At 51.8% G+C, this 23,504-nt stretch overlaps 2 protein-coding genes across 3 annotated transcripts; one reads left to right on the top strand and one right to left on the bottom strand.

Moving 5' to 3' along the window:
• Window positions 1–2,422: 2,422 nt before the first annotated feature.
• LOC118589287 (telomere length regulation protein TEL2 homolog) lies at window positions 2,423–9,498 on the bottom strand. The gene is made up of 6 exons (XM_036196444.1): window positions 9,423–9,498; window positions 8,655–9,000; window positions 6,801–7,078; window positions 5,205–5,273; window positions 4,802–4,949; window positions 2,423–2,648 (listed from the first exon to the last, which is right to left on the bottom strand). The coding sequence occupies exons 2-6, from the start codon at window positions 8,984–8,986 to the stop codon at window positions 2,471–2,473; spliced, it is 1,005 nt and encodes a 334-aa protein (XP_036052337.1). The 5' UTR covers window positions 8,987–9,000; window positions 9,423–9,498; the 3' UTR covers window positions 2,423–2,470.
• Window positions 9,499–14,139: 4,641 nt separating this feature from the next.
• Window positions 14,140–23,212, top strand: Telo2 (telomere maintenance 2). Of its 2 annotated transcripts, none has more exons than XM_036197855.1 (15): window positions 14,140–14,695; window positions 14,893–15,034; window positions 15,115–15,251; window positions 15,972–16,054; window positions 16,362–16,475; window positions 16,791–16,879; window positions 17,057–17,148; window positions 17,330–17,446; window positions 17,578–17,649; window positions 19,633–19,818; window positions 20,532–20,626; window positions 21,125–21,224; window positions 21,569–21,584; window positions 21,866–21,981; window positions 22,949–23,005. In XM_036197855.1, exons 1-14 carry the CDS (start codon window positions 14,432–14,434, stop codon window positions 21,958–21,960), a joined length of 1,602 nt encoding a protein of 533 aa, XP_036053748.1. In that variant the 5' UTR covers window positions 14,140–14,431; the 3' UTR covers window positions 21,961–21,981; window positions 22,949–23,005. The 2 variants fall into 2 exon arrangements, with proteins under 2 accessions (XP_036053748.1, XP_036053747.1); XM_036197854.1 differs by having other exon boundaries at window positions 14,142–14,695; window positions 21,569–21,633; window positions 22,949–23,212.
• The last annotated feature ends 292 nt before the right edge of the window (window positions 23,213–23,504 follow it).

Genomic DNA, 23,504 nt, shown 5'->3' with positions numbered 1-23,504 from the left:
AAGTGTCCTGATAGAGACAGAGAAGACAGGCCCAGTGAAGATGGTGGCAGAGATGGGACCATAGCTGCTGTGGTGGGGTACACCTGGAGCCATAGAAGCCAGAGGAGACAAAGGTCTTCCTAGCATCCTTCTCAGGCAGCATGTCACCTTGGTTTCAGACTTTTAGCCTCCAGAGCCGAGAGAAGATAATGTTCTGTTGTTTGAAGAATCCTAGTTTGTAGTAATAAAATAACTCGGGAAGGTGTCCCCCACAAAAGCACCCAGCATTTCAAGATGATGTGAACCAGACTGCCATACCATAGGGTGGGCCACTGATGTCAAGGCTCCTTTTGTCATGTGTCAGAACACCATAGGTGGAGAAAAAAATCACAAAAGCTTCTAGGGAGAAAAACTGGAGGTGACCGAGACACTTCCCAGGAGACCTCTGACATTTATGTGATCCCTGGCACCACAAAAAGTGACTAAAACAATCATAAAAAAATAAGATAGTACATCTAGCTCACTCGACTAGAGCAGGAGCAAAGAGTAAAGACATTTTCAGATGTGCAGAGGCTTGGGGAAGGTATGCTCCCCACCCTGCCTTTACTGGGAAGTTACGGATGATGAGCTTCAGGAAGATGGATGGATAAAGGAACAATGAAGTTGTTGTAGTTTAGCGATGGAGTCACAAAGAGGTCTACTGGGGTTGTCACACCTCACCCTCAAGCCTTGGCTCTATCTGGAGACACCAGCCTCCAGCTTCTCTGACTCCCACATTGTCCCTCATGGGTCCCCACAACTGTGTTGGTGGTGGCTCCCTGTTCTCTGGACTGACCCCAGTGTTGACTTTGATTATTTCTTTTTTTTTTTTTCCTCTGGAGCTTTGGAGCCTGTCCTGGAACTCACTCTGTAGACCAGGCTGGCCTCGAACTCACGGAGATCCACCTGCCTCTGCCTCTGGAGTGCTGGGATTACAGGCGTGCGCCACCACTGCCTGGCCGATTATTTCTTTGTGTATTTATTTGGGGTGTGTATTTATTCACACGTGCATGTGTAGAGACCAAACATTTAAGTCACATGCTTTCCTCTACAGATCTCCATCTTACTATTATTATTTTTTTGAAACAGAGTCTCTCACTGAACTTTGAATTTATTGATTGGCTATCTCTCCTCTGTTTACCTAGAACCCCATCACCCACCTGCCCTTTTAGGGGATAGCTTACGTGTTAAAGTGGCTCCATCCCTTCATGTGTACCCTGCAGTGGTACCCGGCTGACAACTCACATTACTGGGAGGACTCTCCAGGGCTCCTGCCTAAGCTTCCCTGCATGTAGCAGGTGGGAGACACTTCAGTTTCACCCTGGCTCCTCCTCACATTTTGGTGCTTTGCACAGGAGCCAGAGAGTCCAACCAGCTCATCTCTGCTCAGATTCTCCACTTAGCTGGCCATTCAGCCTGGCCTTACCTACTGTCTCCTTGCTCTCTGGCCACCAGGGGGACCCACTACCAGCTCAGGCTCTCTGGGAAGCCAATCAGCTAGCTCCCTTGCATTCCAGTTCTCAGAGGCCTCCGGTCCACCTAGACAAATCCTTAGAGCCAGGCCTCTTCCTCCAAGCCAGCCTCCTGGCCTGCCTGCCCCTTGGTGTCAACACCCCCCATGTCACCCTATGTATTAAGTGGCCTACATGGGCAACATCTGCTTCCTCTCCTGTAACATGAATTTATGACGACGATGAGGGACAGGGCTCTTCTGTCCACAGTGGAAGCTCAGTGCCCAAGATAGAGCCTGATTTCAAAGGAATGCTGTGAACGAAAAGGTGAGCAGAGGGATACAGTAGGCCCCACACACATGCTCTTCCCTGTCCACAGCTGTTGTCCACTTAACTCTGGCTGTGTCCTATTCCTCATTCTCCCTTGCTTTGACCTACTAGCCAGCTCTGAGCCAGAGCTCCAGGGCACGTGGACAGTGGCGGTCACATATGAGGCACACAGCCTCTGGAGTCTGATGCATCAACCCCTCATGCATAGAATGGAGGTGGTACGGGTACCTTCCTAGGTGGTATAAGGATCCAGAAATATGTGACATGCTCACTCAGTGCCCAGGATGCTGCAGAGATCATAAACGGTCAGAGACATTTCCTAGGCAACTGCTGTCTGACTACACTTGTTGTTGATGTTGTTTAGGTTTCCCCTGTGGTGATAAGGATAGAACAGCACCCTGCACGCCGAGCACACACTGCTCTTTAATCTCTCCTTCTTCTGTTTTAGGGTCACTGAGACAGGGTCAGGCTGGCCTCAAACGTGTGTAGCTGGAGATGGCAATGACCTCCTGAGATGACAGAAGTATGCCACTATGCCTAGACCCTTACTCTTTTTTTTTTTTTTTTTTTTTTGAGACAGGATCTCACTATGTAGACCAGGCTGATCTTGAACTCAGAGATTCAACTGCCCCCACCTCTGGGTGACATGGTGTGCCATGCACCCAGTTCCCCTACTCTACTTCTAATAACAACTCTTCCTGTGATTTGCAAAGCCTGCAGGCACCAGCCTGCCCGGGCATTCTCACCGTGTGCTGGTACTGCAGGAACAGGAGCTTCCGGGTCATCACAAACTGCGCTTTCTTACTCTTCACCACCACGTTCCCTAGGAGTCGCGACAGAACTTCAGGCCTGTGAGGCAGGTGTGGAAGGAGCCAAATCACAAGTCAGCCTCAAAGGGAAGGAACAAGGAAAAGCAAACAGTATGGTGCCTGTGTCCAGCCACCTGCTCACTCCGTGATTTTGGCCTTTCCATGACCTGAGCTGGTCCTTAATCTTTCCTCTTCCCAGAATGAAACTGAATACCCACGGAAAGCCTGGGCCCCACATCAGAGCCAAGAGGGCCACCTCAAGATGGGGGGCCTTCCCTGCTCTGCCAAGGATGAGTGCCTCTCTAAGACAGGGCAGCACACCTTTGCTGTTAAGGGCCAGAAAGCACACTCTTGGACAGGTCTACTCTCCAAAGCAGCCACTCAATTCTGGTAGTAGCTCAAAACAGCCCCTAGACAAATGTCTAAATGAATGGGCATGGCAATCTGCCAATAAAACTTTATTTACAAAAATCCACTAGCCTGATTTGGCCCAAAACAACAATTTGCAGAACCCCAAGTTAGATTACTTCCTTCAGAAAGTAAGATTGTGGCCAGCTGCCTCAGCCACACAGAGATACAGCAGGGCTTCCTCCTTACTCATCACTTCTTTTGATTACATGTATTTATGTGTGTGTCTGTGTGTGCATCTGTATGTGTGTGTGTGTATGTCTGCGTGTCTGTGTGTCTGTATGTCTGTGTGTGTATATGTCTGTGTGTCTGCATCTATATGTGCATCTCTGTGTATGTATATGTGTGTGTGCATCTGTGTGTGTATGTGTCTGTGTGTGTGTATGTGTCTCCTTCTACCATGTGGGTCCCGGGGATGGAACTCAGATGTCAGCCTTGATAGCAAGTCACTTTACCTGCTGAGCCATCTCACCAGCCCTTACTGTTATATCAAATCCCCCACAAAGGCCAACGTGGTAGCACACACTTTCAATCCCAGAACTTGTTAGGCAGAAGTAGGCAGATCTCTGACTTTGAGGCCAGCCTGGTCTACATAGCAAGTTCAGGCCAGACAGGACTACACAGTGAGATTCTGTTTTAAAGAAAGAAAAACAATTCCATACAAAGTCATAAAAGCTAGGGCTGTGAATATGGTTCCAAGGTAAAATGCCTGCTGGACAAGCATGAGCACCTGAGTTTGACCCACAGAACCACTAGAAAAAGCCAGGCATGGTGGCACATACTTGGATCCACAGAACCAGAAAGGATCCCTGGGGCTTGCTGGCCAGCCAGCCCAGGTTCAGTGACAGAGTCTGTGTCAAAAACAAGGTAGACAGCTCCTAAGGATCAACACCTGAGGTTGACCACTAGTCTCCATGTGCATGGGCACATTAGCATGCACACACATAAAAATTTTTAATTAAAAAAAATTTTTTAAACGGACATAAAGGCTTGAAAAGAAGGAGGGGACCCCTAAAAGTTTGAGAAAGCAAACCAATGTAAACTGACATATGGCTTTACCACAGGGAATAGGTACACAAGAAGGCAGCCCAACTGGCAGACAAGATTCAGAACCTAAAGTGAACCTGGAATTCATGGGGCATACCTGCACTCCCAACACTTAGGTGGCTGAGACAGGGAGATCAAGAGTTCGAGTCCATCTTCAACCATATAGCATGTTTTGGAGCCAACTCCAAACAAACAAACAAAAAACCCACAGAATTCTGGGTGGTGCCCTGCTGAGGGCCCAGTGGACCTCACAAGTTAGAGCCCAGAACTTACGGGGACAGCTATTACAAACACACTAGGAACCCACCATGAACGAGCAAGGGACATCAGTAAACAATTCACACCCGTATCTACAACCAGAGAATGAAAAGTCAACATTGAAGCTGGGCGGTGGTGGTGCACGCCTTTAATCCCAGCACTCGGGAGGCAGAGGCAGGCGGATCTCTGTGAGTTCGAGGCCAGCCTGGGCTACAGAGCGAGATCCAGGAAAGGCACCAAAACTACACAGAGAAACCCTGTCTCTAAAAAAAAAAATGTATGACAGGCACAAGATGGAGGTTGGGCTCACAACCAGTGGACAGCCTGAAAATGCAATGCTAAGAGAGGAGGGGCCCCCTAAACTGTATAGAACATGGGCTCTCGTACGGCACCCAGGAGAACAGCATGGGATGGCAGCAATGGTAGAGTCTACTCTGCCATCCTGAGAAACGCTGGCCAGGAGAGGACCTGGCTGCTTACCCGTGAGTGGCCTCTACAAACCCTGTCAGCACAGCCTCCACTGCCCGGTCAGGCACTTGCTCCACCAGGCGCCAGCACACCCGCTGCCACAGACAGCTGTCCTGGGTGAGCACTGTCAGTTGGGGCACCAGCACGTCCAGGATCTCTTCTGAGGAGACACAGAGGCCCTAAGCTTCAGGAGCCACCCTCAGCCAGTGGCCAATGGAGGTGCCCAGTGTCCTCAACCCCATAGGCTCACAGGCATGGGCAAGCCCAGAGACAATATTAGCCAACCCAGGGTCAGACCCAAGTGAGGGAACCCCACTGAGGGCAAGGGTCAACTCACATGTCACAGGATGTATATATCCTGTTCATGAGTCTCACCCTCCTCCAAGGGTGGGGGAGGGTGTCAGGGGGTACTCACTCTTTCTCCCCTGGATGCAGACCTTCCCCAAGACTCGAGACACGAAGGAGACAGAGCAGTCTAGGCCATCTGGAATGAAAATCAAGGTCTGACTGCAAAAGAGGTCAGCAGGAAAAACATTAAGGACATCTGACTAAGGCTAGAGACCTTGGGCTTAGCAGCCAGGTCAGCCATGGAAATTCCAGCTATTTGGAATGAATGTGCATATCTAACCAGAGAAAAAACCTAAATGGAGCTGTTTTTAACTTGAAAATCTAGTAATAATATGCTTCAAAAGCGTCACACACATCATCTCAACCATCAAAATGACCCTACCTACCTACATCATTGGAGATGCACCAGAGGGGTCCTGGCCTAGGAGCCAACCTCGGGAGCAGAACTGGGCTCTGGGCAGGCTATCGACACCAGAGTGGCCACTGCCTACAAGATCTCCCTCCTTGGTAAAGAAGGAGCCATGAGAAGGTCAAGAACAAGGCGGGGAGGGGGTGGCAGCCTCCCACTAGGAGAGCTGAGATGATTGCACCTTCCAGAAAACAGATATGGAGCCAGACACACAGGTACTTAAGAGCCTGCAAGGACAGAATCCAAAGCATGATTAAGAGTGGAGTGAGAGGGGCTGGGGAATTTAGCTCAGTAGTAGAGCGCTTGCCCAGCAAGCACAAGGCCCTGGGTTCGGTCCTCAGCTCAAAAAAAAAAAAAGAATGGAGTGAGACCCTGTCTCCAAAACAGACCAGAAGGTGGTTGCTGTAAGAATCTAGGGAAGACAGTGGCTTAGGCCAGGTGGGGGCCATGCCAAAGCTCTAGAGGACCAGCTTCCTCTGGAGTCACGTGGGTAAAGGACACAGGAGGCCTCATGGAGGTGGGCTGAGCCCATGAAAACAAGCCAGAGTGGAAACTCAGTTGGAGCAGGCTGAAAGAAGGCAACCCGAGTAGCTCCAGTTAAGCTGAGGTATGGCTCTGACTGGAGTGTGCACGTGGCAGGCACGAGAAGGAAGGGGAATACTTCAGGAAGAGGCAAAGGCTCAAGCCAGTCAGTATCTGACCGCTCGCTCATCCAGAAATTACAATGGCTCTTCCCCAATTCTCACTCTTGAGGTATATACCCAGGAAAGCCAGTTGTAATGTGCTAGAGAAGGCAAAGCTAACCTTGGACACCCACAAGGCGGTTCCTAGAGATCTGTGAGTGACAGGCAGTCCCCATAGTGCCAGACACACATGTGAAAAGCATCTGCCTGCAGATGCAAGAACAGTCAACACACAGCGGACACTCAAAACCACCACCACTAAAGACACAGATGAGCAGACTCAAGTAAGCAAACAAGGATGGCTTCTAGGATGGACAAGTGACTGGGTAGAAAAGCAGGTCTCAGTCTGGTGGCTTTGCCTAACAACTAAGAGCTAGGAACCTAGGGTCAGACCCAACTCCCCAAGATCAAAAGCCAAAAGACAGAAGAAACTCCATCAGGTGATGTGATATTGTCCAAACCGACCCGAGAGCCCCACCCTGACTCGAAAGGCCCCACAGGCTTTGAGCGTCTTACTTCAAGGAGAGAGAGAAAATAAAGGCCGAGAGAGATGCTGAGGCAGGGTGCTCACCTTGGAGAAAATTCACAGCTGCCTTTAGAGCTTGCATGACCTCCTGGCCAAGCAGAGGGAAGTAGTTCTGGGGGAAGAACTGGGTCAGGTTGTCGTGCCCGAGACAGTTGCCCAGGTGATCAGGCAAGCCCACCACCTTGCTGAGCAGCGTCTCCTGGAACAGGGGGAAGCTGGGCTTTGTCTGCGGCCGGCACTGCTCCTCCATTAGAGCAGCCACTCTGCCCTTGCTCAGAAATGCCTCCAGAAGCCGAGCCATCTTCAGCAGACGGAAGCTAGGGCTAAAGAACAGCAAGTGTGTTGGGCAGCGCCCTCAGCCCCCCTGGCCGCGAGTCCCCTTCTGGCCATAAAGAATCAGTCCCAGAGCTAGGGAGATGGCCCTGAAAGCATCTAAGTTTGATCCCCAAAACCCACATAAAAAAAGCCAGCTGAGGCAAGCAGTGTGGCACACGCCTTTAATCCCAGCATACAAGAGACAGAAGCAGGAGAATCTCTGTGCTGGTCTACACAGTGAGTTCAAGGGACAGTCAGAGCTACAAAGTGAGACCTGTCTCAAGCCCCATCCTCCTACCCCACCACCCAAAAAAGAAAACAAACAGGTGAGGTGATAAGTACTTGGAGTCTCAGCCCTAGGGACAAACAGGTGGACCCCCAAGACTCCCTGCCCAGACAGCCTAGCCTAATTGGCAAGCTCCCGGCGGATGAGGCCCCCCGTCTCCAAAAACAAGAGGCTGGTCATGGTAGTGCCTTTCATTTCTGCACTCTGAAGGCAGGGGAGAATCTCAAGAGTTCAAGGTAAGTCTAGTCTAAAAGTTCCAGGACAGCCAGAGCTGCATAATAGAGGCCTTGTCTCAAAAAGACAAAAAACAAAACCAAAGAATCAGTCCTAACAACTTCATAAGCATTTATATTTGAACTCATCCGCTGAAAGAAAATACTTAATTCCACTGCTGAGCAGCCAGTTACTAGTTGGATGTCCTACTAGACCTGGACATTTCTTCCTCCGCTCCTCACTGTGCTTGCCTGGGCCACAGCAGTTGTTGGTTTAAGTTTTGAGATTTTATTTCGTGTGTGTGGGTGTTTTGCGGCAGGTACTACAGTCTGTGTACTGAAGCCTGTGGGGAAGAGGGCTTCAGATCCCCTGGAACTGGAGTTACAAACAGTTGTGAGCAGCCTTGTGGGTGCTGGGAACTGAACCCAAGTTCTCTGGGGAAGCAGCCGGTACTCTTAACCTGTGAGACATCTCTCCAGCCCCCACCACAGCAATTTCTAAAAACCCAGCTTCTCAAGGCCACTGCATCCTCCCAAGGATTGGCACTTGATTGGATATGGAACCTGGGACTTGGGATCCATGGCAGCAACATTGCAGCTAGATATTTAAAAACCTGAAACTACTGGTCGGTGGTGGCACACACCTTTAATACCAGCACTCGGGAGGCAAAGGCAGGCGGGTCTCTGTGAGTTCAAAGCCAGCCTGGTCTACAGAGTTAAGTTCCAAAACAACCAGGGATACACAGAGTAACCCTGTCTCAAAAAAACAGAAAAAAATAAAACCCTGAAATGTCCTGAGATGGTCCTGAGAGTCCCATAGAATAAAGGGTAGGTCCAGAAGAGGACAGCAAGTGACCAACTACCTTTCTGGTGTCAGCTGGGGGTGGTGGAGACTGAGTTACTGGTTTGCTCCTGCTATCTGCAACGTGAAACCTGCTCTTCCTCCCAGCCTCCAACAGGAGGGAGTGAGGCCAGGCTAAGATGCAGGCGTCCTTCCCTTTCAGAGCTGGGTACAGCTACACTCAGTTTTAAGGTGTAAGGTCTCTTCTCAGAACTTAGGCGCCCTGTTGCTCACAAGCTGCTCACCCAGCAGTACTCTCAATGGCCTCCATCAGCACCAGGAAGGCTTGGTCTGGGGGGCCCTCCAGGAAGAAGCTCTCCCAAAGCTGCTCCAGCTGGCCATCAGGGGATAGCTCCAGCCAACCTGGACTCAGCTTGCTGACCAGACATCTGAGAACGGCGGAGAAGTGGATGGTGGTAAACTCCTCCTTCTCAGGGAGAGCTGGATCCTGGGTTCCGCCCAGGTATTGCTTCAAGGTCCCCAGGGTAGAGAGGATGTGGCCTGCATCCTCTGAGGATGAAAGGGTGTGAATGGCTTCTTGGACGGTGAGTCGGACAGCAGACAGTGCTGGGTCCATCTTGCAGGACAGGGCTGAGGGGCCCAGAAAAGCAGGTTAAGAGTCTCAAGAATTCTTCCCGTGGCACCCACGAAGAACCCGGCTAAGGAGAGAGGAGGGTCGGCTCCAAATCTCAGAAACCCCACCGGCCCTCTTTTGTGCTCCCTGTCGCCTGACGCGATCTCACTCACGCTGTCCCTGCCTTCTCTGAGTCCCCTGCCTGCCGGGTGGTCTGACAGGGCTTCAGTACCAGACTGCGCCCGTTAGGTGGGGCAGCACCGGTGCCCCGGGGGCTGTCTCCTCTGCTAAGCTCGCTGGTACTTGGGTGAATGAGTGGCTCGCCAGGCTGCAGCAACTGCAACCCCAGCGTCTGCAGCTCCAGGTGAGCACCCAGCCCCCTAAACACCAGGCCCTGGGCTAGCACGGAAGCTGGCCATCCCGCACCAACCGGACCAACCACTCCTCCAGGGTTCCCCCGGCCCCCACGCTTCAGAGCCAAGGCCGCGTGCTCCCTCCCGTGAGCCGCTGATTCGTCATGACACCGGGACCACGCGCCCCGTGCAGTGTCAGCCGAGGGCAGCCGTGAGTTCGAGTCCAAGAGCTCGCATGGAACTGGCAAGGATATTTAAGAATTTCTGGATCCGATGCCTTTATGGGGCGCTCGGGACGAATCGGCGTAGCGCCAGGGTGCTGGTGGCCGCAGCATGTGCGCCTGCGTGAGAGGAGGAAGAGGCGTGGCCTGAGAGAGGGCGGGACTGGGGTAGGTGTGTCCGCCCCTTCCCTCCGCTGGTGGCTGCAGTCTGTTTTCCCGGATTCTGGAGCCGGACTTTCCATCGTAGAGCTGGGCTTCCTGAAGACGACACTAACCCTCAGTTGGGGCTGTCAGGGAAACTAAATTAAGGAAACCAGGAATAGCAAACCCAAACAAGTTGGGATGCTGATGCATGCGGTGGGCACACAAGGCTTCATTGTTTAATGCGAACCCACAAACTGCTTGTAAACTACCTTAAGTGAAACATGACTGATCAAGTAGCCTCCCAGGGGCCCTGGCTGCTGTCTGAATATTGCAGTATGAAACATTCCATCATGGCAGAACTTTTCTTGACCATCCTGATCCGGAAGATATGCTTGAGGCAGCAACATTTCATCAGGACTAACTGTGGGCAGAAATACAGAAATGTGTATTCATTCAACAACATCAGGCAAAGTTACCCTTCTTGGGAAGGAAATGGAGAACTAAAGTCCCCATTCGGGTTCAACAGTTAAGAGCACATGAATACTGGGTGCTGGGGTGATATCTCAGAGCTTAAAAGTACTTGCTGCTCTTGCAGAGGTCCCAGGTTCGGTTCCCAGCACCCATGAAAGTGTTGCTAATCAGCTGGCCGGGATATGTTCACTCTGCACAGATTAAACTGTGGATAGTTTAAGAGGGGCTCTTCAAGTGTCAAGTGCTACCTTTCGGTTCTCTCCGCGTTTGACCTCAGTGAGAGGTGGCAGGTGGCTCTCCCTAGTGTTAGGGGCCTGGAGGCATTGGGAGCTTCAACCCTGAAAGCATTCTAGCAAAGCCCGGTGGCGGTGGTACACGCCTTTAATCCCAGCACTCGGGAGGCAGAGGCAGGAGGATCTCTGTGAGTTCGAGGACAGCCTGAGCTACAAAACGAGACCCAGGAAAGGCGCAAAGCTACACAGAGACACCCTGTCTCGAAAAAAAAAAAAAGTATTCTAGCCCTTGTGTAGGATTCCTAGTCCTCGACAGCATTACGGTTTTTAATGATAGCAGTGTTACAGTTCTTGACCTAGGTTTGAGACCTCTTGGCATCTCTTCTGGCATCCAGGGCTGCAGCTTCTCTTGTCTGGGTTTTGATGCCTCGGCTACGGCTTCCTCGGCTGTCACAAAGCTGGCTGCCCTGGCCCTTTCGCAGCTTGCTGCTTCTTTCTTCTAGATACCAGCTCAGCCCACATTCCCTTGAGCAGGCCAGCAGTCTCCCACAGAAAGGGGGGCAGCACAGGATAGTCTCTCCCAAGGTGAACCGGAGCAGCTGCTTTCAAAGCCTAAAAGGGGCGCTTCCAAGCACAGCCTTTGCACTAGCCTCAGCAGTTCCTCCGCTAGGCCACCAGGGGGCGGATTCCCCTTCTCAACATGGTGGAAATGGTTGCAAGGTCGCCTCGAGTTCATCCAGGCTTGTGGTAGGAGGCCGGTACGAACTGTTTCAAAAAGCCCTGCGGCTGTTCCTTCCCCAGCTGAAGTAATCAGCGACCTTAGTAATAGCTGAAGTAATACCTTTCCCGGTATAGTCAGTGAGTACTGACATAAGGGCCTCCCGATGGCTGGTGACTGACAATCCTTTTGCTCAAGGCATCCAGGACAACCAAGGGAAGCCCAGCAGCTGCTAACTAAGGGGTCGGGTGGCCTCAGCACCCCAATATCTTTGCTTACTTGCAGGAAATGAACACCTGAGTGCTTACAATAGGAAATGTGGCCAGGCGGTGGAGCGCACACCTTTGATCCTTGGAAGGCAGAGGCAGGTGAATCTCTGTGAGTTCAAGGCCAGCCTGGTCTACAGAGTGAGTTCCAGAACTGCACAGAGAAACCCTGTCTCAAAAAACAAAAAAGAAAGAAAGAGCTGGGCAGCAGTGGCGCACGCCTTTAATCCCAGCACTCGGGAGGCAGAGACAGGCAGATCTCTGTGAGTTCGAGGCCAGCCTGGGCTACCAAGTGAGTTCCAGGAAAGGTGCAAAGCTACACAGGGAAACTCTGTCTCGAAAAACAAGAACAAAAAAAAACAAAAAAAGAAAGAAAAGAAGGAAGGAAGGAAGGAAGAGAAATGTTAGTGCTTGCCCCAGTGCCCCAGGGAGAGAAAGGGTGTCAGGAGGATCCAATCTTTACTTCAAAGGTAAAGGTGCTGGCTGCCAAGCCTAACAACCTGAGTTCAACCTCCAGGATCCACAAGGTGGAAGGAGAGAACTGAGTCCTGAAAGTTGTCCTGGAACCTTCACAAGTACTCCATAGCGCTTACACACACACACACACACACACACACACACACACACACATGCAATATTAAGTTTTTTTTTTTTAAAAGGCTGGTCCTGAGAGCTGGGGAGATGGTTTACTAGGCAAAGGGCTTGATGTACTAACATGAGGATCTGAGTTCGAACTGCCAGCCCCCATATAAGAGCCAAGTGAGAGGCATGCATCTGTATTGCCAAGATTCCTCCCTGGAGGAGATGCAAACAATACCTACCCCCTTCTACAGTCCCAATGATAAACTGAGGTACAATTCCACCGAAGTTCACTCTGGGGAACTTACAGAGCAGTGGGGGAGGGGTGACCAGCAGGAGCATGGATGCCCTTAAAGCCATACTGGAAGGTTGGCATGGATGATGACTCCCCATGACTGTGTAGACAGAGCCCCTCCCCTAACCCTTCCTACCGATATATTCTATCCCTCGTCTTTGATCACCTGCAAGGGCAGAGTTGCACATGACTGGTTGCCCCTCCTCTGTGAGGCGGCACCAACAGTCATTAAGCCCAGCCATGAAAGCAGGCCCAGGTTGATGGTCACAGAGTGACTTGAAGGATAGTCTGTACAACTATCTGTAACCCAGGGCGGCGGCGCACACCTTTAATACCAGTGCTCGGGAGGCAGAGCCAAGCAGATCTCTGAGTTTGAGGCCAGCCTGCACTACAGAGCAAGATCCAGGACAGGCACCAAAACTACACAGAGAAACCTTATCTCAAAAAGCAAAAACAAACAAACAAACAAAACTGTAACCCCAGCACTGGGGCAGGGGCATAGGTAAATAGGTGGATGGGGGGGGGGAGGGGGGAAACCCCCTGGCATAGCAGCAGGCTGGTCCCTACCGATCTCTGATGAAAGAGCATTCAGGCTGTCTACTCCTGAATCCAGTGCTCTGTTCTAAGCCATCAGATCATAAGCCAGTCATGGCATGTTGCCACAGACCTAGAACCGCAGCTGCCAGAGCAAACTTCATATAGTCATTCCTGCACAACAAGGCTGTGGACTTCGAAAGGGTTGTGAACAACGGGAACTGACGGGGTAGGGAGGTGGCCTAGTTCACACAGTCCTTGACACACAAGCAAGAGGATCTGAGTTTGAGCACCCACAATCTGCATGGAAAGCTGGGTATGGTAGTGTGTGACTGTCATCCCAGGGCTGGAGAGGCAGAGACAGTGGATCTGTGGTGCTCATTGGCCAGCCAGCCTAGCTAAATTGGTGACTCTCAGGTCCCACTGAGACCCCACCTCAAAGCTGGTAATCCCAAAGGTGGCACATGCCACATCCCAGCTGTCTTAGTGACTTTTCTATTGCTATGGAAAGACACCATGATCAAGGCAACCTATAGAAGGAAGCGTTTAATTGGGCTTATGATTCCAGAGGGTTAATTAGAGTCCATGATGGCAGAGCTAAGGCATAATGGCAGGAACAGCTGAGAGTTTACATCTTGATCTGAAAGTAGGAGGCAGAGAGAGGGAGAGGGACATTGGGAGTGGAGTCTTTAGAAACTGCAAATCCTGTGTCCCTAGTGACACACTTTTTCCAACAAGGCCACACCTCCTATCCTTCCCAAACAGATCTACCAACCGGAGACCAAGTATTAAAATTTATGGGCATATTGGGGCCATTCTCTTTTAATTTACCTCACCCCTGAGCTTGGGAGGCAGAGGCAGGTGGATGGCTAAGTTCCAGGACAGCCAGGCTACATAGTAGAGAGAGACCTTGTCTTCAAAAACAAGTTGGATGGCTCCTAAGGAATGACGCCTGAGGTTGACCTCTGGTCTTCACATACATGCATGTGACTGCACACATGGACAACCTACATACTTCTTCATACACAGACACACACACAATGGACTAGCTTAGTACTTCACCATACACTGTTAGATCAAGAAGCCTAAGACAAGAAACATGGTGAAACAGACCTGGGGAGCTGACCGTGAAAGCGGGAAGGGTGGCAGGGAGGATCACGGCCTCAAACACGGAATAAGGAAGGTAAAGGAAACATGAGTGGAGGGTGGAGATGGCGGCTCGTGTGTCTCGTTCTAGTGTGAAAGCAGCGTCAGCAGGGGTGCCATGTGTTTGAACCTGCATGGCCTACACAGTGAGACCTTGTCTTAAGAAAACATTGACAAAAGGCTGGAGAGACGGCTCAGTGGTTAGGAGTACTTACTGTTCCTGTGGAGGACCCTGGCTTAGTTCCCAGAACTCACACAGGAAAGCTTACAAATGAATGGACCTCTAGCTCCACGGGACCTGGCATGCTTCTGGACTCTGCCGCACATGCGCACATTTACACACATGTAATGTAAGATAGACTGTAGGTTCAGAAGCCTTACGAAAAGGAAGGAGCCCAGAGAGTTGCAGTGGGGAGCACAGCATCGAAGAGAAGGCCAGAAGTTGGCAAATAACTTACTGAGTTTCCAAAGTTTGGTTGAAATGGAAGATGGAAAAATTGTCAGCTAAAACTGGTGGTGCTGAGGTGGTTAGCTGGGGCGGAAAGCTGGCGCTCTGGTTTTGTGGGAGGCTGGAGCTTGGCAGATCTGTCCCTCCCATTCCTCTTCCTCAGCTTCCGAAGGCCCCGGTAGGGGCAGGCAGGGAGCAGTCCCTGCCTAGTAGACAGGACCCACTTCTGTTGCAGACGTCCATGCTGCAGAGCCTGCTGGGGTACCTGGCTATGGACAGTCAGCGGCGGCCACTCCTCATACAGGTAAGCACCGCTTGACCCTCCAAGCCTGTGGCAGTCCTGGAGGAGGGCAGTAGAGGGACTGTCTCCTGATGGGAAGGACAGGGGGCCAGCTTCACTTATGCCCGAGCCTCTTGGGCGGGCTGTGGGCTCTGGCCTGAGACTTAGGTGGCTGTGGGGTAGCTGCGGCCTGAACAGGCTGAGGCTCTGCTGTTTGCCAGGTGCTGAAGGAGCTCTTGGAGACATGGGGCAACAGCAGTGCTGTCCGCCACGCGCCCCTGGAGCAGCAGGGCTACATCAGCAAGGCCATCCTCATCTGCCTGGCACACCTGGGGGAGCCGGAGCTGCAGGACATCCGGGATGGTAAGCGGGCTGTGGTGTGGGCACACCCTACCCCCTAACACTCTGAGGAGCCCTTCAGGATTCATGTCTGGTGCTTTAAGAACTGCTGGCCAGCATGATGGCGGGTGTGAAGTGTCGCCTGGACAGCAGCCTGCCCCCTGTGCGTCGCTTGGGCATGATTGTGGCCGAGGTCATCAGCTCCAGGATCCACCCCGAGGGGCCTCCCCTGAAATTCCAAGTGAGCAGGCTGTCTTTCTATGTCCTTAGGTGACAGGGCTCTGGGTCTCCCTTGGTGATACACTGTACCTCTAGTTCCTCATTTGTCTGGGGTCTAGGATTGAGGAAGACCCATGGTGGGCATTCAGAGGGCCAAGGCTCAGTGTGTGGGACAGTTCTGACTCCATCTCCTGTGGTTGGTAGCAAGAATGGGTCTATATGTGGTCAGGGCCAAGCCTGTGAGTACGTCCTCCCCAGGATGTCTCTTCCCTGGGTTAGATGGGAGCAAAGGAACCATTGCTTGTGGTTGGGCTGCTGGATCTGGGCGCTTTGAGCCCTGTGGACAGTAGGGCTGCTCTGGGCTGGCAGTGCATACGGGTGTCATTCTCTACTGGCCACTGATTGGCATGGGCACTACCAGGTTGGACAGTGTGGGCCTTGATGGTGTTGGACCCTGCATGGCTTTACTGCGAGGCTATAGATGTAGCTTCTGCTGAGCCCTGTACTTGGGTATGTCAGCAGTCAAGGGTCTCCAGATCCAAAGGAGGAAGAGTCTTCTAGGCTCAGTATACCATGCTGAGCTTGAGGAGGACATTCAGAAGTTGCTTAGAAAAGATGGCTGGCTAGCTGAGGTCTAATGAGGTCAAGAGGTCTGTGAGGAGGGCTGGCTCTGGCTGACTGTCTGTGGTGAGGTGGCATCTGCAGCCTGGGCGCATCACTGACTCCAGCGTGTCTGCCATAGTATGAAGATGATGAGATGAGCCGTGAGATGCTGGCCCTGGCCACCCCCTGGTCTGCGGATGCCTGCTCCTCGGAGGACCTAGGGTGAGGGTCTCCACGTTCCCAGTCCCCATCCTGAGTCCTTCTGACAAAAGTTAGGGGAGGTGGCCGGGTGGTGGTAGTACACACCTTTTATCCCAGCACTCGGGAGGCAGATCTCCGAGTTCGAGGCCAGCCTGGTCTACGGAGCGAGATCCAGGACAGGCTCCAAAACTACACAGAGAAACCCTGTCTCAAAAACACCACCAAAAAAAAAAAAAAAAAAAAAAAAGTTAAGGATAATAGAATCCTCTGTGGGATATGTGGTGCGCAAGGCTGACCCGGGTGGCCCTTGCTGTCCCATGTTTCCTAGAGGCCCTTCCCTGGCTCCGGTTGCTGCGGAGACTCCCGTTGAGACACCAGAAAAGACAGTGGGCAGTGACGCACCCCCAGCTCAGCCGCAGGGCTCGGACTCAGAGCTGGACAGGTAGGGCAGGGTTCCTTGGCCACTGTGGGTCCAAGGATTGGCGTTCTGTTCATGTGTCGGGGGAGCTGACTACATGCAGGAAGGTGTTCTCGCATAGGTGCGGACTTCCCGTACTCACATCACCTTCCTGCTGGTCTGAAGTATGAGCCCGGGCAGTGCCCTGCTGCTCTTCCCATGCAGCCATCTCCCACAGGTCCGGCTCTTGGGAGGGAACTTTAGTGTCTTCAGGGTCTTACCCTTGAGGAGTCAAGAATAAAGGGGCACCTTAGTCCTCACTGGGGATGGACAGATCCCGTATCTTTTTTCTTATTACAGCGATGATGAGTTCATCCCCTATGATATGTCAGGGGACAAAGAGCTGAAGAACAGCAAGGAACCCCTGTATATCCGGGACTGCATGGAAGGTGGGCTTTGCTGGGGTCACTGCGTTTACCCGCAATAGCTTGTTTTGAGATACCTGCGCCTGGCCCCACCTCACCTTGTCCTACAGCGACCTGCCAAGTCTCATTTTGATACTCTGGGCACACTGGACTCAGGGTCAGTGCTGAGACTTAACCAAGGCTTGTCTGGGTTCTATGCAGCCTTGACCACATCTGAGGACATGGAGCGATGGGAGGCAGGCCTAAAGGTGCTTGAGGGCATGGTTTATAGGAGCCCTGAGGCCACTCGGGAGGTGAGCAGTAAGAGGACGTGTCAGGGTAAGCTGGGTGGGTATGGGGGATGGGAGGGAGGTTGGGACATCCTGGAGTGGCATGTCTCCTTGAGGCATCTGTATCTTAGATCTTAGAGGGTGGCACTGGATTGATAATTGGGCACATGGGACTGAAGGCATCCTGCCTCCTGGCCCCCTTCAGGTGAGTGTGGAGCTGGCCAAGGTGCTACTGCACCTGGAAGAGAAGACCTGCATGGCAGACTTTGAACAACTGCGTCAGAGGGCTCTGGTGGCTGTGACAGTCACAGACCCGGAGCAGGTCAGTCCTGGCATGACCCCAGCCAGACCAGGCACATCAGAAGTTGCCCTGGGGGCCCCATTCTGTGCCCAGATTGGGCCCTTGGGTAATCTTGGCACCTTAGCAGAGTGGCTTCTCCTTTGCCTCCTTAGGTAGCCAAGTATCTGACCTCACAGTTCTATGGCCTGAACTATAGCCTCCGGCAGCGCATGGACATCCTGGATGTAAGTGACCTAGACCCCTGTCCCTGTCAAGATCTATGTGGTCTTGGACAAAGGTCACCCCAGGCTTCCTTGGTGGGGATGTGAGGGGCTGAAGCGCTTTTGTCTCACCAGTGTGGGGCAGAGGGCTGGTGGCAGAGGGTTTTCTTTTGGGTGGCTTAAAAAAGTTTTATTATTATTATTATTTTGTGTGTGTGTGTGTGTGTGTGTGTGTGTGTGTGTGTGTGTGTGTATTCTGACCTTCTGAGTCATCTTGTTGGCCGTTTGTGTTTTGTCTTTGTATTCATGTGCACATACGTGTGTCCTCTACAAGAGCATCAGCACTCTCGACCACTAACTCTTAGCAGCCTTGTTTGTGTATTTTGGATAACGATTATATTGGTATGTTTCCATACAACATAAAATTTATCATTATAGGAGAAACCAAATGTATCTCCCTGTGGTTGAATGTGATCTAGCTGTAAACCTCAGTTGTGCTGATAACCTGCTACAGCACAGACAACACTTGTGTGAAAATACTGTGTAAAAGCCAATTGCAAAGGACTGTGTGGCAAGGCTGTAGGTAGTACACCATCTATACTGGTTTAATATGTGCCATATACATGCATCTCGACCCACACATACAAGACTAGAGAAAGTGATACAATGTATCTATTTACTACAATAAATAAAACAGTAAACACCATTTTTGTGGTCTTGGGGATCATACATGCTAGATAAGCTGTCTATCTCTGAACTATACCCTCAGCCCTCTGCATTTTCTTTTCCTTTCTCTCTCTCTCTCTCTCTCTCTCTCTCTCTCTCTCTCTCTCTCTCTCTCTTTTGAGATAGAGTCTCACTGTATAGCCCTGGTTGGCCTTGAACTCATAGAGTTCAACTTGCTTCTTCCTCCTAGCTGCTGGGATTAAAAGCATGCACAACTACACCCAGCCTCTCCCATTCCCTTTTAAGGAAAAAAATTATTTTGTGTATGTATGAGTGCTTGAGTGTATATATGTGACCATGTGCATGCAGGAGCCCATGGAGGTCAGAAGAGGCATTGGATCTTCTTGAACCAGAGTCACAGACAGTTACAAGCTATTATTTGGGTGTTGAGAACAGAATCTAGGTCTTCTGGGAGAACAATAAGTACTCTTAAACAGCTGAGCCATCCCTCTGGCTCCCAGGCCTTCTTTTTGCTTTTTATTTTGAAACAGGTAATTCTTAAGTTGCCCAGGCTGGCCTTGAACTTGTGATCTTTCTGCCTTAGCTTCCTGGGTAGCTTGGACTATAGGCCTGTGTCACTGGGCCTGGCACAGGTGGCTCGTGTCTCTAATCCAGCTGAGCTCCATCACCTAACTCCAGAATATCACCATTACCCTGCACTATGGCATCAACAGCCTCTTTCCAGCCCCTTCCCTCTGCCATCCCGCTCTGTCTGGATTTACCTATTCTGGATGCTTCATAGCAGCAGAACAGGAAGCTGTGTCGCCTTTTGTGGCAGCTTCCGTTGCTGGATATGCTGCTGTTGAAGTTCCTTGGGGAAGGGAGCAAGGTCAGGGGTGAAATCTGGTGAGTTTTGGAAATGTATGGTATATTGGTCCAGGTATTCATTGTGAGGGAGCACTCTTCTCAGCTCTGTGCCTATCCCCTGCAGGAAATGCAGATTCTGAGTACTGGGGATGAGGAAGTTAAAAGGTGGGTTCCTTTAACATGAGCTGCAGAGCTTTGTGGATACTTGCTGCTAACCCATTTTTAGAAGACATCCTTCCCCAGAGTCACATACTGCCCTGAGTCTCTTTAAAACATTTAGTTTTTATTTTGTGTGTATGAGTGTTTTGTTTGCATGTATGTTAGTGCACCATGTGTGTGCTGTGTCTGTGGAAACCAGAAAAGGATGTGTGGGTGTCAGGAACTACATCCGAGTCCTTAGCAAGGGCAGTAAGTGCTCCAAACCTCTCTGCCATCTCTCTGGTCCCTGTGTACTGAGTCTTTCCTCTCCTCTAGGTCCTTGTTCTGGCTGCTCAGGCACTGTCTCGGCCACGGAGCCTTCATAGGCTTCCCCAGCATGGTCCCCCTGGTTCTGGCAGCTTGTGTTCACCAGCTGTTTCTCAGCTTGGCAGTGCTGTGGCCCCTGACTGGCAGGTGGTCGTGGAGGAGCGGATCAAAAGCAAGACCCGGAGGTTCTCCAAGGTCAGCAGGACTCTGTTCAGGTCCTTGTAGGCATGGGCTTTTGTTCTGTGAGGGGCAGGATGAGCAGTTGGGTTCCTATAGGCATTGTCTAAACGAAGGGAACCCAGTCACAGGCAGGGTCAGCTCAGTGTTGGTGTTTCTTTGAGCAAGAGTTTAAGGACAAACTGAGGCATGTCGTCAGACCAGTATGGTTTGTTTTTGTGTTTTCGAGACAGGGTTTCTCTGTGTAGCTTTGGAGCCTGTCCTGGAACTCACTCTGTAGCTCAGACTGGCCTTGAACTCATAGAGATCCGCCTGCCTCTGCCTCCCAGTGCTGGGATTAAAGGCGTTCGCCACCACCGCCCGGCCAGACCAGCTTGACTTTAAAACATGGAAATGGAAAGCTCTTAGAAGTGCCACTCAGAAACAAACAAACAAACAAAAGACCCTGGGACTATGGTGATGTCTGGAGATAGCTTGGGCCTGGAGACCAGGCTATTTAGCTTGCCACAATGCCCAGGTCTTCCCATGGTGAGGATTATAGCTCTGGATGGTTAATGTACAGGGTTGGGACCCTGCTGTCAGACCACAGTAGGCCTGTAGAGAGTAGAGAGTCGGACTCTGCCCTCTCCACAGGGCCCTGAAACCTAGCGAGGCCAGGGCAAGCTAAGGGGGCTGCAGGGCTGCACTCAGGGAGAGTAGCCTTGCACTTCAAATAATGCTGTGTTTGGCAGGGCTGTCCTTCTCGGAGGGAGCTGTCAGGTGCCCCCAATGAATTTAACTCTGTGGCTGGTTTCTTCTTCTTCCCACTCCTTCAGCACTTTGACAGGTGAGGTTTCTAGAACTTTAGATACACCCCTGTGTCACAACAGGGTGTAAGTGTGGGCTTGGTTCTTATGAGCTTGAGTTAAATGATACAGAATATTCTGGAAGGGCCCTTGCTGTTGAGTTTTGTGGTGAGGGCATAGTTGGCACTGACTCTTCTTTGATCCTGAGTTTATGAAGGTGCTGGTGCTGGCACCAATGTTGCCTGACCTGCTGCTCAGCCTGTGAGACGTTGGTGACACCATAGGGTGTGGCTCTGACTCTGGGCCTGGTGTGGTGTGCCCAGTGTGGTGTGCCTGGCAGCACACAGTATGCTGAGGCGTTTGGAAATGTCTTCATTTTGTGGCTGTCCTTTGCCACAATGGCCCAGGGTGTGATGGTGGGAGGAAGGCTATGTGAGCCTTCAAGGGTTTGGGTTTCTATCAGGAGCCCTCCTTCTGGGCTCTTCTTAGGCAACCATTGGGTGCTGGGGCTGCCCCACCCACTCAGCTCTATGTTGTAGGCCTCTGGTGACCTTCGACCTTTTAGGAGATGATCAGTTGGTACTTGGAAGACTGGCCCACACCTTAGCGTCCCTGATGTACCTGGCTGTTAACACCACAGTGAGTTGGGAAGTGGGAACTGAAAACCCCACCACATAGCTTCACCACAGTGTGGTTGCAGGAATAATCACCAGTGTTCACAGGACAGGACCTGAGCTCTGTGTGGCTTGTTCTTCTCCACCTGTGAGAGTACAGGATGGTCAAGGTCCTAGGCATGAGCACTGTACCTTCAGAACACATCCTCCCTACCCTCTGTCCCTACGGGCAGGTCTGTGCCAAGCTCCACAAGGCATTGCTTGCACCCCCTCCCCCAGAGGCGAACTACAGTGGGATCCTGCCTTTGTGCAAGTGTGGCAAAGGCACACAGCAGATGCCCTCACCAGCTGTCCCTCTCTGACTTCCAGGTGGCTGTGCCTATGGGTAAGGCCCTGCTTGAGTTTGTGTGGGCCCTTCGCTTCCATGTTGACACGTGAGTGGCCCACGCGGCTAAGGGAAGCACAGAGTCTCCAAGGCTGTGTTCCTAACGTTTCCTAACAAGAAGGGGCCAATCAGGCCCGAGGGGGCTCAGAGAGGGCTGGAGTGAGCTTTGCTGCAGGTTGGCCTGCTAGACTCTGTACACATGGGAGGTCCTTCCCATAGGCTGGATGGACACTCCATTCACAAAGTCCTATTTCACCTTCCCCCACCCTGTTGATTGGCAGTTATGTTCGCCGGGGCTTGCTGTCTGCTGTCTCCTCGGTCCTCCTCAGTGTACCCACAGAGCGGCTATTGGGGGACCTGCCAGATGAGCTGCTAGAAGCCAGATCCTGGTTGGCAGGTGAGTGTCTGGCTGGAACAGTGTCACCGGTGTTGGAGTAGATGGGGCTAGACCAGCCAGTCTGAGCGGGTGTGTCTGTCCTGTGAGCTCTGAGAAGTGTGACATGAGTGTGGGGACCAAGGAGACAATCTTTATCCTGGTCACTTTGGGGACTACTACAAGGGTCCCAACAGAGACAATTCAGATGGGAGTCTGTTTCTTCCGAAGGCTCCCAAATCCAAAGCCAGACATACTAGTGCAAACACTTGGGAAGCAGAGGCAGGGGGAGCACTCTGAGTTCAGGGATAGCCTGGTCTACACAGTGAGTACTAGGCCAGCCAGGGCTACATACTGAGACCTGTTTTTTTTAAAAAGATTTCAAATCCGGACAGGTTATGTGGAAGTGGAGTGAATGCTGGAAACTTCCATCTAGAACCACTCTGAAGTATCTGTCACCCTTTGTCTCTCACCTCTCTACATGTTCTCTTAAAAAGTCAGCTGTGGACCCTGTGACTCTTTACCCCAGACTCTTCAACTGGATGACAGCCCCCCCACACCCGACTGTCCTGGGACCCACTGGGGAGAACATACCCAGAGCCCCAGCTTCCTATGAGGCTTTGTGACTGGCCGTGATACAGCATCAAACTGTGGCTTCCACAGGACTCCTGGCCAGGCAGGGGTCCTGAGTGTCTTGTACTGCTTTGCTGTTGCTAATGGTTAGTCTCAGAAGGTCCCATTGTCAGCCATCTTGGGCAAGGCCAGGTTCTCCTCAGGGTTATGTGCTGGAGCTCCATGGGTTGTCTTCTCTGACTGGTTTTATTGCAGGTCAGTGCTTGGACTCCTGAACTATGTACCTGGCCTGTCTGCTCCTTCCCATGGAACTATCCTCTATCACCTGCCCTCGGGGAGCTCGAGGGCCCTTGGTCTCCTTGAGAAGACAGTGCAGGAGAACATGTTACTCACTTGTTCTTTCCCTTCTCCCTGGCAGATGTGGCTGAGAAGGATGTGGATGAGGACTGCAGGGAGCTGGCAGTGAGGGCGCTGCTGCTTCTGGAGCGACTCAAAGATAAGCTCCTGTCCATTTCCTCTCCATAGCCCTGAGGACTCTCCACAGGGGCCCAAATGGACCCTCGGCTGTCCCCACCATAAGAAGGGAAGAACTCTGAGGAGCGGGTCCACACCTGAGCTTTACGTGGCAATCAGGTCTGGAGCGGCCGGTTGGTCCCAGTGTGCATAAAGTAAGCTCCTACCAGTCTGACTGACCCTGCCATTATTTATGCCCTGGCAAGGCTGAGCATTCAGCTAAAGGTACAGGAGCCTGTGCCATGGGACTCAACAGCCTTGGACTGACCAGAATTTGGACTGGGGGTCTGAGGGCCAAGAGGTGCCTCCTCCTGAGAGCAGAACTTTGGGCTCTGGCCAGGTCTCAAGAGTGAAAAATCTGGGCAGTGGTGGCGCACGCCTTTAATCCCAGCACTCGGGAGGCAGAGGCAGAAGGATTTCTGTGAGTTCAAGGCCAGCCTGGGCTACAGAATGAGTTCCAG

Source organism: Onychomys torridus, chromosome 8 (genome assembly GCF_903995425.1).
Source record: "Onychomys torridus chromosome 8, mOncTor1.1, whole genome shotgun sequence".
Classification (NCBI taxonomy): Eukaryota; Metazoa; Chordata; class Mammalia; order Rodentia; family Cricetidae; genus Onychomys; species Onychomys torridus.
This window is presented reverse-complemented; position numbering and strand designations above follow the sequence as displayed.

Excerpts from the sequence above, each read along its gene's own strand:
- Telo2 (XM_036197854.1), top strand. The coding sequence starts at position 14,432 with ATGGAAAAATTGTCAGCTAAAACTGGTGGTGCTGAGGTGGTTAGCTGG. Across the intron at positions 15,035-15,114 it reads GCTGCAGGACATCCGGGATG|AACTGCTGGCCAGCATGATG; the intron begins GTAAGCGGGCTG and ends TGGTGCTTTAAG. Across the intron at positions 19,819-20,531 it reads AGACCCGGAGGTTCTCCAAG|GGCTGTCCTTCTCGGAGGGA; the intron begins GTCAGCAGGACT and ends TGTGTTTGGCAG.
- LOC118589287 (XM_036196444.1), bottom strand. The coding sequence starts at position 8,986 with ATGGACCCAGCACTGTCTGCTGTCCGACTCACCGTCCAAGAAGCCATT. Across the intron at positions 7,079-8,654 it reads GCCATTGAGAGTACTGCTGG|CCCTAGCTTCCGTCTGCTGA; the intron begins GTGAGCAGCTTG and ends GCTGTTCTTTAG. Across the intron at positions 5,274-6,800 it reads AGCTGTGAATTTTCTCCAAG|ATGGCCTAGACTGCTCTGTC; the intron begins GTGAGCACCCTG and ends TTTTCATTCCAG.